The sequence below is a fragment of the Sorex araneus genome, chromosome 6 (assembly GCF_027595985.1).
Source record: "Sorex araneus isolate mSorAra2 chromosome 6, mSorAra2.pri, whole genome shotgun sequence".
NCBI lineage: Eukaryota > Metazoa > Chordata > Mammalia > Eulipotyphla > Soricidae > Sorex > Sorex araneus.
In genome coordinates, this window is record NC_073307.1 from 46,540,104 (window position 1) to 46,554,797 (window position 14,694).

At 47.8% G+C, this 14,694-nt stretch overlaps 1 protein-coding gene across 2 annotated transcripts in view; it reads right to left on the bottom strand.

The window, feature by feature from the left end:
- Positions 1 to 14,694, bottom strand: part of SH3TC2 (SH3 domain and tetratricopeptide repeats 2) — a 69,414-nt gene that overhangs the window by 14,247 nt on the left and 40,473 nt on the right. For both annotated transcript variants that reach the window (XM_055143181.1, XM_004620580.2), the window contains exons 9-12: positions 7,854 to 7,987; positions 4,232 to 4,273; positions 2,419 to 4,116; positions 2,133 to 2,313 (exon numbers count right to left, since the gene is read on the bottom strand). In XM_055143181.1, the coding sequence (XP_054999156.1) occupies positions 2,133 to 2,313; positions 2,419 to 4,116; positions 4,232 to 4,273; positions 7,854 to 7,987 (2,055 nt within the window). The remainder of the gene's footprint in view (positions 1 to 2,132; positions 2,314 to 2,418; positions 4,117 to 4,231; positions 4,274 to 7,853; positions 7,988 to 14,694) is intronic.

Consider the following 14,694-nt stretch of genomic DNA (forward strand, 5'->3'; position numbering starts at 1 on the left):
CAGTGCTATTCAGGGTCAGGAGAGGATAACTGGTTGATTCTAGGTTCAACTCTTTGGAATGGAAAGACACCTCACTCACCATTATAAATGGGGCTGACCAAATGGCTTGTTTCAGAACACACTATAGTTCGGGGAATAATCAAGTTTTCTGACTTGGAACCCGGTTTACCCCTCCCAAGCTCTGTGGCTTCAGTTTCTTCCAGTCACTTCTGGGACCAATTACAGCCCCACTCCTTACCTCCTCCTGATCACCCTAGCACCTGAGGACAGTATCACCTATCTGTCCAGGTGAGAGCTCCACAGTTCATGTTGGTGAAGTTCAGGCCTTTCCTTGGGAGCTCCCCCTGAGGATTTCTGGGTTTTTTCCCATCACTGCAGGTGGCAAAGAGAGGATAAGGCAAAGACTGACAACAGAGAAGATGGCCAGGACCACTCTCCATACAAGATTGAATTTATACCTAGCCAGAGGTTTGATACCAATTTGCCATTCTTGCTCCACTCCCCTAAAAACCAGCCTTCCCAATGCCTGGTCCTGTGATGCTTCCCCAGAATATGACTGTTTGGAGCTCCCAAGTTCATGCCAGCTTGCCTTCTGGATATGCTATCCTGAAAATGTCTAGGATAAATCCCTAGAGTCCGGCAGGGTAGGCTGTGGTCAAATTCTGGCCCCTCACCTTTTACCAGGACCCCAAACTCCCTTTCTGGCACTAAAGACAAAGGCAACAGGAGGTTGAGAAGACACCAGTTTCTTACCTCTCTTCTCTCTCTCTCTATCTCTCTCTCTGATACACACACACACACACACACAAAACTGAGAGAGCACCCAGAGTTACCCTGTTGCCTAGCACAGCGAGATAAGTCTCTTAATTTGTGTCTCTTCAATCACTTCTCTCTACTTAACACTAGCAATCATCCTTGCCATATTTTAGATGCTATGCATAATTATGAATATAATGCCACAATACCAATAAGTTCCCAAGTGAAATTGAATATTTGCACCCCATGCAGGGTTTAATGGAATCAAGAACAGGCTGGTTAGAGGACAGAGTGGAAAGCCAAACCATGACAAATGAGAGTCAAACAGAGCAGACCTGCAAAGAAAACCAACAGGAGATATCAGGATATTTCGTTCTTGAAAACAGATTTATATACCAAAGGGTTAAAAGATTCCTTGTGAATAACACAGTTCCATTTGATATGTTTTTGTAAACCATGAGCTCTTTTAAGAGCATGCGGAAAAGTTAATCACAAAACAAAGTCTGTCTCACTGTCAACAACAAAAAAAATATGTCACATTGACACTTTTGTCAACACAATTAAGGTAAAAAAAAATAGCCAAAACTTCTTTTGTGTATTGCTTCTACATCTTAGCACATTCTTGTAACCAAAGTTTCTTAAGTCAATGGCAAAAATATTTCATTCTTTTGTTTCTTTGTAAAGGCCTTACCCAATCTAAGTCTTTCTTACCATGAAATTCTGCTTTCAGTGTGTTGGCTCATTGGCTTGAGGCATCCTTTTTTTTCTCTTTTTGGGTCACACCCAGCAATGAACATGGGTTACTCCTGGCTCTACACTCAGGAATTACTCCTAGCGGTGCTGGGGGACCATATGGGACCCTGGGAATCGAACCCGGGTCGGCTGAGTGCAAGACAAATGCCCTACCCGCTGTGCTATCACTCCACCCCCTCGAGGCATTCTTTTGAGGCAAACAACCATCTGGGTGACCTGCTGGGGTCTTTCAGTTCTGAATGGAGCACCCTTAACTCCCTTAACTCTGGTCACACGATGGTGGTTATGGAAACACTCAAGCCGCAGTAGCCAACCCCAGTCCCTAAGCTCATTCTCTGGGCTCAGGCCACTCTCAACATTTCAAGTGCAATCTCTCCTTTTACTCCTCACAACAGTGCTCTCCGGTCAATGCCAGGAGCACCTCCTCAGAGAGACAGGAAGCTGAGGCATGGAGATACAATAGCTCTTGCTAATGCGTGGTGACTGCACCAGAGCCTGGGTTCTCATCCACAATGCCATAAATGAGCCACGTACACTTGAACTTAATTTCCTGAACTTAAGGAAGTCCCTTCTCCTGAAGGAAGACATAACATTCCCAGTATGGTCCTTAAGCCCAGACTCACCTGGCCGTGTTAAGGTTCCGGTAGAGCTGCCCGAGGGATTCCAGCAGCCTCCCCTCCATCTCCCGGTCCCTGAGCTGCTGAGCCAGAGACAGCCAGTGCTCATGGTAGGTGATACAGGCCTCGGGCTTGGGGAACACCGAGCTGTAGAAATGGCAGAGGGATTTGGTGACCTGAAGCTGACCTGAATATAAAGCAGGGACAGGAATGAGATGACTGGAGACAGAACCAGGGCAACACACACTCCAAGATTGTACCAAGAGTGTCCCAGCCGTCCACACATACTTACTCTGTAGATGCCGGTGCCTTAACCCAAACAGCAGTGCTAGTTCATAGCAAAGTTGGCTGCAGCCCAGTTGGTGTCCAAACACCAGCCCCTGGGCCAACCAGAGCAGCACCTGCACCAGTTCCAGGTCTGTCTCCCTGCTGGCCTGCAGCTCCGAGTAAAGGCGGATGGCCTGCAGGAGATAGGCCCGGGCTGGCTGCTGAGTCCGGGACTTGAGCGTCAGGTGTCCGAGGTTGGCCAGCGTCACGGCCTGGTTGCGCACGTCCCCCATCTCCTGGGCTCTGCTCAGGGCGCGCATGTAGTTCTTGGTGGCTCTGTTCAGCCGGCCTTCCCTGGAATGGGAGAGTCCCAGGAGGTTGTGGATCACCCCTTTTTGGGTAAGGCTCTCGGTCTCCTTCAGGGAGTACAAGAGGGAATCCAGGAGGTCCACAGCCTTCTTGGCCTGGTTGGCTATGAGATAGGCCCAGGCCAGGCAGAGGGAAGATTCAAAAGCTTCCTGCTCACTCAGCATCTGCCCCAGCACCAGGGCCTGGCTCAGGTAGTGGATGGCGCCTTCGGGGGACCTGTGCTGGAGGTGCACTTTGGACAGGATGAGACACAAGGCCCGCTGGGTAACCCGATCGGCCTGCTCCTCGCATGCAGCCAGGGCCTGCCTGAGTGCTGGGCAGGCCAGGGCAGAAAGTTCACCCCAGGTTACAGAGGGGCGACCAGGGAGCTTTGCAGTGTTCTGGAGGACCAGGTGGACCTGCCATATGGGAAGACCTGCCCCTTGGGCACTGGTGGTACCACGTTGCCGGACAGAGGCCACTGCTAGATGGGGAAGATACTTCTTGTCATATAGAAAGCTCAAGATGGTGGCCACTGCGTCTGAGGCCAGGGGGTGTCCAGACAGGAGCTGCAGACGCTCGGCAAAGGGCAGCACCTCCTCATGCCGCCCAAGGGTCAGGAGGAGTCGGATGGCCAGAAAGCAGGCCCTGGCTTCCAGAGCACTGCTGCCCACCACAATGCTCTGGCGTAGCACGTAGGCCACCACGTCCAGCTCGCTCTTGGCACTAAACTCTCGGTCAGGCAGACAGGCCAACAGCACACCTGCCTTCTCCAGCAGGGTCGAGCCTCTCTGCCGTAGCCTCTGCCTCAGGTAGATGGCGGCCACGCTGATATAGAGAGCCGCTGCCAAGGGGAGGTCCTCGAAAGCCCCGTCCAGGATGTGCATGGCCTCCTCAAAGTACACCCTGGCCTGAGAGAGTTTGGTCTTCCTGATGCTCAGGCGGCCCAGGAGAAAGCAGAGCCTCGCGTGGGCCCAGGTCATGTGGTTCCGCTTGGCCCACTTCCTGGAGGCCTCCAGGTAGGCCACCAGCTCGTCCTCCTCAGAGAAGCTGTAGAAGGAAGATGTGAGGAAAGAGAAGGAAAAATCGTAGAGGCCTTTGAAGTGGTCCGCGTAGCCCTCGTGATCCAGAAAAGACAAGAGCGGGGCGAAGTCCTCCACCTCTTCGTCCTCCTGACCAGTGTTGAGGTCCACAAGCAGTTCCGGGGCATCGAGGTCATCAGGCTCTGGCAGATGATAGTTGTCTGAGGCAGCTGAGAGGAGATCCCCCTCCAGGCAAGAGTCCTCGGAGCTGCTGGACCGTCTGGAGCCCACAGTCGGGTGCTCCTGCCAGGCCCCGCCAGGTCTGGCCGCCCCGATGCCCTCAGGCAGGGTTGCTGTAAGGATAGGCAGAGTTGAGCGACCCTGAGCTCCTGCAACCACGGTGGCCAGCTCTGGACTAAGGGACAGGACATGGTCCCGAAGGTCAGGCTCAGCAGGATCACTACTCACCGCTCAGATCGTTCGGAAGATTCTGGATGGATTCAAACCCACCTGGAGAGGAATGAAGAACATACCTGGGGTTAGGTTCAAAGAGGCCATCATCGTGTGCTGAAAGTAAACGAAGGACCAAACATGATGGCCTCTCAGTATCTGTATTACAAACCATAATGCCCAAAAGGAGAGAGAGAGTAAGAAGGAAGAAGCCTGGTGCAGAGGCAGGGGTATGGGATGGGGTGGGGGTGGCAGGAGGTATACTGGGGATATTGGTGGTAGAAAATGTGCACTGGTGGAGGGATGGGTATTCGAACATTGTATGACTGAAACTTAATCATGAAAGCTTTGTAACTGTATCTTATGGTGATTCAATAAAAAAAGAAAATTAAAAACAGACCATTGTGTCCATGTCTGCACTAAAACCCAGACTGTCAGACCCTTAAGAGACAGTTTCAGACTATCAGCTCTCTGGGTACCTGGCAGAATTCTCCCCTCCATGATCAGCATCAAGCTACAGAGACCTGACGGTCATCTTGTTGAACCCACTTTATACATGGGAACAAGGTAGAAATTATATATGCCAGAAAGAAAGAAAGCTAGAAGTATAACCTCCGTGCCCAGAGACATGGGTCTGGGACCAGAGACAGGGAGACCACTGAAAGTCCAAATATCCCAAGGAGTTCCTAGAAGGACCTAGAAGCACAATCCAAAGGCAGCATGCTCCCCCCCCACACACACACAGACACACACACAGACACACACACACAGACACACACACACACATCTCTACCTCCCTCTACTCCTTCCTCTCCTCCACCACCATCCACAGTCAACAGACTTTCATGTAATGGACACTGACAGAGCTAGGTATCCCCAGGTGGACCATGAAGAAAAGATGCATCTGAGGCTCACAGCTGACCTTGGAAGTCACCTTTTAGGACGAGGTGGAAAGAACGGCCATCTCAGGCCCAGCCTTCAACATCTCAAGTTTGAGGAACTTGTAGAAACTCTAGAGATCTAGGAATACAGGAGCAAAAGTTGAGATTTGCAAAGGTCGATTTGTGACCTATAACAGGAGTGGGTGACGGACCCAGAAGAAGCAGCTGGAAAGAGGAAGCACAGTAGGTGAAGGAGAGGGGAAGAATAGGGAGTCAGCATCCGCCTTTGAGAGCGGGTGGGAACCCCGTGAAGACTGAAAGATGCCAGCAGAGAGAAAGGAGGAGTCACAGAGTTTAGGGGGCCACCTAATGTCACGGGCTGAAATGAGACAAGTGAGGCTCAAGAAAGATGTGCTGGGGTTGGCAGCAAAGAAACGTGCACACTTGACTCAGTGGCCACAGCCACAGCATGAGTGTGGAGGGACAGGGTAGGAGCCTGCTCCAGGACAAACATTGCAGGAGAAAAAGGATCTTTCTCCCCCAGCAGGGACACAGCTGCTGCCTGAGCCTCTGAGCACTTCAGTGGACTTTGGGAACCGCTGACCCCTCATCCAGTCAAGTCTTTGTAGCTGTTCTCTACAAAAGAAACTTTCCTGGAGGGTCACTGCAGAGATCAAAGTGTCACAGTGCCCAAGGGCCCCACAGCCAAATGCAGGAGAGCCCAAGAATACTTTGGAAAGGCTCATAGACTGTCTGGCGGCTGCTATTTCTTTTCAGGCTAGGACCCCCAAGAACACAGATGGAAAATGAGCTACGGCAATGGACCACCTCCTCCAGGAGCAGACAGGTGCCACATCCCCAGAGCAGAGTCTGGGGAGCTGGAATTTGCCAGTAGGATGGTTCTCTGCTTCTTGCCTAAGTGTCAAGGGCAGTCAGTGCACCCTTAGGTGCATTCCCAATGTAGCAAGCTTGGGCTTATACTTCTGGTCTCCAGGTAAGAGGAAACAGGCTGCCAGGACATGCTCCTGTGTCCCTCCAGACCATCGGAGCACTGCTGGAGGAGACTTTAGATCAAGTGTGCCATCTTCCTTCTCCTGACACACTTTGATGGTCCTTGATTCCCACCAGCAAGGCAGCTGCCCCCAGGTTCCCTACCTGACTCAGCTGAGTGAGGCAGTGGGATTGCCTGGGCTGCTTTGTGATGGCAGGGTGCTGATTCCCAGTCTGGTGCTCCTCACAAAAGTCCCTGTGCCCAGAGACACGCTCCAGCTGCAGCCTCTACTCCTGAAAGCTTGTCCCTTCTTCAAATCTCTGTGGGGCCCGTGGAATCTGCCCCTTCTAATCCATCCACACAATATCACCCTCTGAAGAAATGGGAGCATTAAGAATCCCTCCCAGAAGCCAGAGCGACAGTTCAACAGATAGGCGTTTGCCCTGCATAAGGCTGACCTGAGCTCAATCCCCGGCATCCCATATGGTCTTCCAAAACCCCAAAGCCTGCCAGGAATGATTCCTGAGAGCAGAACCAGGAGTAACCCCTGAGCATCGCCAGGTGTGACCCAAAAGGAAAAGAAAAAAATAAGAATAACTCCCAAACTACCATCCCTGGGTAAACGGAGTTCATTCGATTCATTCATTCCTCGAGTCATTCTACCATGGCTGGAAATAGAGCACTTGAGATACCCCCATTCCCCATTTGGGGTGCCTGTCATTGGGAGGGGCAATGTGGGGAACACACCAGTCATCGAGAGGGGTGATGTGGGAAAATAGGAACTGGCCTAACTCGAAAGTGGGAAGCATTGTTCTTTCTCTTCCTTCCTTCCTTCCTTCCTTCCTTCCTTCCTTCCTTCCTTCCTTCCTTCCTTCCTTCCTTCCTTCCTCCCTTCCTTCCTTTCTTTCTTCCTTCCTTTCATCCTTTCTTTCTTCCTTCCTTCCCTCCTTCTTTCTTTCTTTCTTTCTTTCTTCCTTTCTTTCTTTCTATCTTTCTTTCTTTCTTCCTTTCTATCTTTCTTTCTTTCCTCCTTTCTTTATTTCCTTCTTTCTTTCTTTCTTTCTTCCTTTCTTTCTATCTTTCTTTCTTCTTTTCTTTCTATCTTTCTTCCTTTCTATCTTTCTTTCTTTCTTTCCTCCTTTCTTTATTTCGTTCTTTCTTTCTTTCCTTTTGCTTTTTGGGCCATACCCACTGTATTGGCATATTTCTGGCTCTACATTCAGGAATTATTCCAGGGGGTGGAGGATGGGGGCGGGGGAACTATATATGGTGCCAGGGACTGAACCCACGTTGGCCATGTGCAAAGCAAACACCCCGCCCACTGTATTATTGCTCCTACATCTAGAGGGTGGTATTTATCCTGACCCCACCACTATTTCTCTTGGACCTCCATTTCCTAACCTGCAAAATGGGAAGGAATCATCTCGCACATGTAACAAGTCTATGTCCTACATCAGCATCCTTCAGCCCTAGAAAGAGGAACCTCAGTCACAATTCAGGAAGTTTTTTCCCCAGAATGGCAGAGGAAGGCTTACTGGAGTGGGCCTCCTTGTGATGGTTCAACTGGTTCCATCACATCTCAAAGTGTCCAGACAGGCAGTACTACACAACCCCAGAATGGCCAGAAATGTATAGTGACGATGCTGCCAATCAAATATGATCCAATTCATCATTTGAATAATAGTCAGAGACCCAAATCCCTGGGTGGGATATGAATCCTGCTTGGAATTTCCCAGGCCTTCCATGGGGATTGCAGAGCACAACTCACTAAGCCGGTAGACAGATGTTATGTCCGTCTGAGCCAGCGTGTGGAGGAAGCTGGCGCACTCGGCTCTCCTCTCACTGCCCAGGACCCACAGAGAACATCTTTCTTCATCACTGAAAAAGGCGGAGTTCTTGCTCCTGCAAAAGATAGACAGAGGTCAGCACCAGATCCCGGACCAGCACCTTTTCCTCCACCCTTGGGAGCAGAGAGGCCATCAACCATTGGCCCCAGCTGAAATCAGCTCATCAGCTCACCATTGCACAATGTTTTTTATGGCCAAGGAATGCGATCCATGAGCACCAAACTGGTGGAAAATGAGCTATGCTGAGTAGGTTGAGTGGAGAGCAACACAGCCCCTGCTTAATTCCATGTCTCTATCAGAACAAAGCCCCTTATCTCAAGTCCAGCTCATTCGCAATGGCAAAAAGATTTGGCTTTCTGGAAGTGTTTGGAAGGGATCATTAAGAGAAGTGTCTAGGCCAGGTGATTTGCAGGGAACAATTGACACAGTCTAGAAGAAAAGTGGAGAAAGTGTGACTATGGTCCCAAGGCCCCCATCACAGTTCTCTCCTGCGAAGATTCCTCAAAACAAAACAGCTGTGCTCTGTGGCACTGACAGAAGAATCATATGCTTAGAATGAGCATAAATAAAAGAGATCTTCATAGTCGCTAAAATGTATAAACTAATTTAAAACAAACTGCTTACTGGGGATTTATCATAGACTCAAAGAGTTTGAAAACGCCAAGTACCTTAGAATATATTTGGCCAGTACCTAGTTGAACAACTTTAAGATCTTTTTCAATTCTAAATAGGGATTTTTGTTTAACTTCAGAATGTGTTTTTAAGAGCAAAACTAATCTGGAAACTCAAGGTAACACTTTTGGAGGGATTTTTTTTACCTCATGGAACCCACACTATAACCAATGAAGCACTACAAATCTGATTTCCTTTTTATGGAGAAAAATACTAAGGTATAAAATAAAACAAAGTTGGGGGGTGATAAGGCATTACAGCCCCTCCCCACCTCTTAATCCTAGGCTTTGTTTTCCCTGGTTTCCTGCAGTCGCATAAGATAATAGAGGGACTGAGCCATAGCACGTGGGTAGGGCACTTGCCTTGCACAGACCCAACTCTGGTTCAAACCCCAGCACCCAATATGGTGCCGCGAGCCCCACCAGGAGTGATTCCTGAGTGCAGATCACTCATGAGTAAGTCCTGAGCACATCTGATTATGGCCCAAAAGCCAAAACCAAAAATCAAACAAACAAAAATAACAGAAAAGAAGGATCATGCATTCATTAACTTTCTTGCGATAATTATTCTATTTCATTATGAGCCGTTGGTGCTCTTACTGTCTCTAATTTGTAAGTCACCCCTTAGCATAGAATGTATGCAAGGAGAAAGTGTAATACATGTTAGTTCAGGACTGGTCACAGATTCAGGCATCTACTAGGGGTTTGGAACATATCAGCCAAGGATAAGGGAAACCCCTATATACAGGAAGAGCTTCTGTCAGGGATAGCGAGGTAGGGTGTGACTCTTGCTTTTGTCTCCATCACTCAGATATAGTCATTTCAGAGGTCAGTAATAAGATCCTTACTAGTCAATAGAAGGCTGGAGCGGTGGCACAGTGGTTGGGCATTCGCCTTTCACGCGGTCGACCCGTGTTCGATTCCTCCGCCCCTCTCGGAGAGCCCGGCAAGCTACTGAGAGTATGGAGCCCACATGGCAGAGCCTGGCAAGCTACCCATGCATATTGAATATGCCAAAAACGGTAACAATAAGTCTCTCAATGAGAGATGTTACTGGTGCCCACTCGAACAAATCGATGAGCAACGGGATGACAGTGACAGTGACTAGCCAATAGGAAGGAACTTGCTAGAGCCACACCACTGCTTAGGGCCTTGTAGGCACTGACACTGTGTCCTCTCATCTGGCCTGGGCTCTCTTTCTGTGGCCTTTCTGCCCCCCACTGCCTCCTCCCAGGCCAGTAGACTCTCCTCACCAGCATGATCCTGTACAACCTCAAGGGGGCAAATAAACTCATTTATGCAATCAAAAAAAAATCACATCCTAGCCAGAGTCTTTGTATCAATCTTAAATTTTGCACAGCATTCCTGAACTTACTGATCTAACTGCCCAAGGCCCTCAGATGTAGGTGTGTAGCCATTTGAGTAGAGAAAGATGCAGAATGTTCAGGAGCATACTCAGAATGGCATCACTCGGCAAGGAAGAGAGAGAACAGAGACCAAAGCTGAGGTCTCCGGTCTCTACTTTCACTCACTCAGAGTTGATCAGCAGTTTGCCTTCTGGATATATAAACAGTGTCCACAAGACTGGACAAGTCCCCTAGGGCTTGTACTGCAAAGACTTCGGAAGTAGAGTGGTCTGCAGTGCCCCACACATTACTACTAACCCCGTGCACACAGTAAATCCTGGACTAATTGTGACAAGGGTAAGTATTTGCATATTCTGCTAAACCTGAAGCAAAGGAAGGAAAAACTCCTGGGGAGCTTGAAGCAAAGGAAAGGATTGAGTCAACTGACAGACACAACGGACATCCCAGACGATCTGATGGTTTTCCGCAGGGACCCAGAGCCTCAGGGCTGGAATGCCCACGAAGACGAGAGACACGACTCCGTGTGTGAGTGCACACAGCTTGCAATCTGGAAGGACTGCAGCGTCCATAAAGAGAGGACTGATTGGGAAAGGCACTACCTGCCGAGAACACACTTTCCATCTGCCCACATTCCTGCACAAATGTAACACCCGGGCTTATCTCATTAGAAGACATCAGCTCTGAATTTGCAGCACAGTGGAGGGACTACAGAGAACATTAAAAACCCAGGCCACAAAAGTCATGCCAAAACCATCCAGCTGGGCTGCCTTCTTCCATCCAATATTCAGGCAAAAACTGCAAAAACTCATCTTTCAAAATATTGCAAATCTATCCATGCAGCAAAAAGTCCAAGGTACACAAGGAAATAAACAACGAGCAGAAAGAATTTGCAGTTGCATAAATAAGTAAACACTACAAAAGCAAGAAATAGCCATGATCTTAATATTGACTGATACTAAGCCTAATTGGAAGGACAAAAACACATAAGAGGTACAATAAAAAATATAGAACATTATAAGCAGAAACATGCATACATTTGTAGCAAAATACAAATTCGAGACAAGAAAATTAAGGTGTGAACATTAAGGAGAGCAGCATAGGTAAGTTAGATAGCAGAGGAAACAGTTTGTAAAATTGCAAATTATTCTGGACTGGAGCAATAGCACAGCGGGTAGGGCGTTTGCCTTGCATGTGGCTGACCCGGGTTTGATTCCTCTGTCTCTCCCAGAGAGCCTGGCAAGCTATCAAGAGTATCCCGCACAAACGGCAGAGTCTGGCAAGCTACCTGTGGCATATTTGATATGCCAAAAACAGTAACAAGTCTCACAATGGAGACTTTACTGGTGCCCACTTGAGCAAATCGATGAACAATGGGATGACAGTGCTACAGACAGACAGTGCAAATTGTTTCAAGGAATCTCCCAGCATGTATTCTAGAATAATAAAAAGAAGAAAAACACAAATGCATTCAAAAGGCAATTTGGAATGACAAGTTTAACACCAACAAGTTAGAGCAGAGGGTGGTAAATCACACACACAGCTGTGCTCAGGGATCGTTCCTGACAAGGCTCGAGGGACCATTTGCAGTGCCAGGTGTCAGACTCACATTTATAAGGCAAGCACCAACCCGCGGACAATCACTCTGGCTCCTGATGTTTAACACTTTTAAATGCTCGCTTTTCTCATTTTGTTCCTGGTTTGTGTGCATTGATTTTTTTTAATTTGGCTTATTATAAATGTAGATACCCAAGTATATAAACATCCTTTATGTAAATATAGAAATACCTTTTAACTGATACTTTATCAAAAGAAACTATTACAATGCAGGTAAAAATGTGAATTTACACTGCCAACTAAAAAAATGCAGAAAAAATCATATAAACTTTAAAGCATATAAAAACATAATTTATTTCTTATGAACAAATACCTATATTTAAAATTTATTACATGTAATCAAAGTAAAAAGAAAGTAAAGTGAAATTTATCAGCTACACAGGCGGGGTGGGGGTGCTGGGGGATTGGGGGTTGGGACGGGAGGTTTACTGTGGTTCTTGGTGGTGGAATATGTGCACTGGTGAAGGGATGAGTATTCGAGCATTGTATAACTAAGACTTAAGCTTGAAAGCTTTGTAACTTTCCATGTGGTGATTCAATAAAATAAATAAATAAATAAATAAAAATAAAATGATTGGAGGGATACATACACATTCTAAATTGTTTGCCTCTAGGTATTCCTAATCAGGAATGGAGCATAAAAGGGGGGAAAGGCACCTTCAATTATACCTTAAGAGTACCCTTAGTCCACTCATATCAGTATATATTTCAAATATAAACATTAAAAAGAAAGAGTATGGTATTTTGTTACCCTGAGAAGTTCTGAGATCCCTAGTCACTCAGAGCAAATGTAACTATAAGGTCTGTTTGTTAACATGCCAGCTACAAGTGATAAGAAATAATTTTCTGGGCCAGAAATATAAACGGGGCTTAAGGTGCTTCCTTTGCATATAACCTGCCCTAATTTGATCCCCGCTGCTGCTTAGGGCTCCCCAGCCCTACCAGGAGTGATCCCTGAGCACAAAGCCAGGAATAAACCCTGAGCAATACCAGTATGGCCCTCCCTGCAAAAAAAGAACCGCTTTTCCTGTTGCTGGTGTGAAACTAGGCAGCCAGCATGGAATCTGTGCTGTAAATTGAGGAAGCACAAATATTATCCTTCTGTGGACAAGCAGGATGCCTCTCCCCGCCTCTCCCTGTGTCAGAGACTCCGGTTTATTCTGAGTCTGAAAACAGCTTAAGAGAAATGTCATGCTCATTGTAATTCAGATTTGGTTAAATAAACACACACACACACAAACCACATTCACACACACATACACACACATTCACATGTGCGTGTGCATGCATGCGTGCATGCAAACAGACTAGGGAGTAATACACCCCCCAGGCAGGGCATCAGCAGGAGAGCAGCAAGAGGACCAAGACTGGACCATCTTCAGAAATTTTATGGCAAACAAATAGGCTCAGGGTGACACCCAGTGGCCAGACATGGCACAGCACACAGGGATGAATCCAGGACCTCCCCCTCTCTGTCATCTGCCTGTGTCCCAGTGCTTAATGAGATTTTCTTCAGGACGTTATTTTAGGGGTGTTTGTTACCTGGAGAATGTTTGCGTGTCCGTAATGAGCCATTTCCCCTCCCCGCTCTAGCCTCCCTTGTCCTTCCTACAGGATATCCAATCTCTGGGTGTTGGGACCTTGGTGTCCAGGAGAGGTTGACAGATGACACTGGAGACCAGGAGCAAATAAGGAGCAAGCTTCAGTAGAGTGAGGGGCCTCCAGAGGAGCAGGGCGATGGAGTGTTACTCAGATTCAGTGGGGCTGGGTTGTTGTCTTTGGGGGCAAGATATAAGGTGCAGAAATCCAAATAGAATATATGAAATATAATACCATCACTCTCCCCAGGACCCTGTCATGAGATTTGCAGTAAATCTATAATGTGGACTTTCTCCTGGTTCCTGCCTTACAGCCCTCCCAGACCCCTGGTATTTCCTGAGATAGGAGTGATAGAAGTGAGCTGGAGAGAGCTCAACACACCATATTCACACTTTGCATGCAGGGGACATAGGTTCAATTCTAAGCACTGCCTGGTCCCCTGATCACTGAGCCAAAATTGACCCCAAAGCCAAAAAATCAAATCAGAAAAAAAGCGCAATTAGGAGGGCTGGGAAGATCATACAACAGGTAAGGTGCTTGCCTTTGCCTGTGACCACCTGGGTTCAATCCCTGGCACCACACTTGTGCCCCCCCTCCCCGGCCAGTCAGAACTGATCCCTAGGACAGGAAAGTAATCCCTGAGCATTGTTGACTAGGACACAAAAACGCAGCTACCAAAAGAGTTTTCAACCCAACTGAGTAGATTAATGAAGTGACTTTGGAAATGCCCTAAAGATGGGGGTGGGGGTGGCACCAGGCACTGGTTACTAGGGAAAACAACAATGACTCTAAGGTTGGAACTCATGCCTGTCCCTTGATATCCAGGAAGAGGAGAGGGACTGGAGGTTAAATTAGTCACCAATGAGATTACCAGTCATTCTAAGTAATTAAGCCTCAGTAAAGCCCCAGGGGGATCAGAGAGCTTCAGTGTTGGGGAGACAGAGCATGGCTCTATGCTCCTGAGTGAGTCCAAACTCCATGAGGACAGAAAGTCTGTGCCAGATCTCATGTGGTGTGTCTCTTCCTCTGAGTCCTGGTTCTCATTTAGCATCTTTTATAATAAATTGGTAATTATATTTATTTCCTGAATTCTGGGTGTCACTCTAGCAAATGACCCAAATCCCAGGAAAGGGTCATGATAACCTCCCGTTTAGAGCCTGAAATTCAGGAAAACAGGACAATTTGGGGGGTGGATGGTGGGCCATACCCAGTGACGCTCAGGGGTTACTCCCCCCTCAGGAATCACCCCCGGAGATGCTTGGGAGACCACATGGGATGCCAGGGATCGAACCCAGGTCAGTCACATGCAAGGCAAGCACCCTATCTGCTATGCTATCTCTCCAGCCCAAGGAATATAGGACAGTTGTCAACTGAAGTGGTGGCTGTCTTGTAGACCGGTGTCTCTAACCTGAGGGATCCAAAGCTGTCTCCAGCTGGGCTATGGCAGCTGGAGTTGAATTATAGGGCTTCCATCTGGTATCAGAGAATTACATGATAAGAAGTGCTAATGC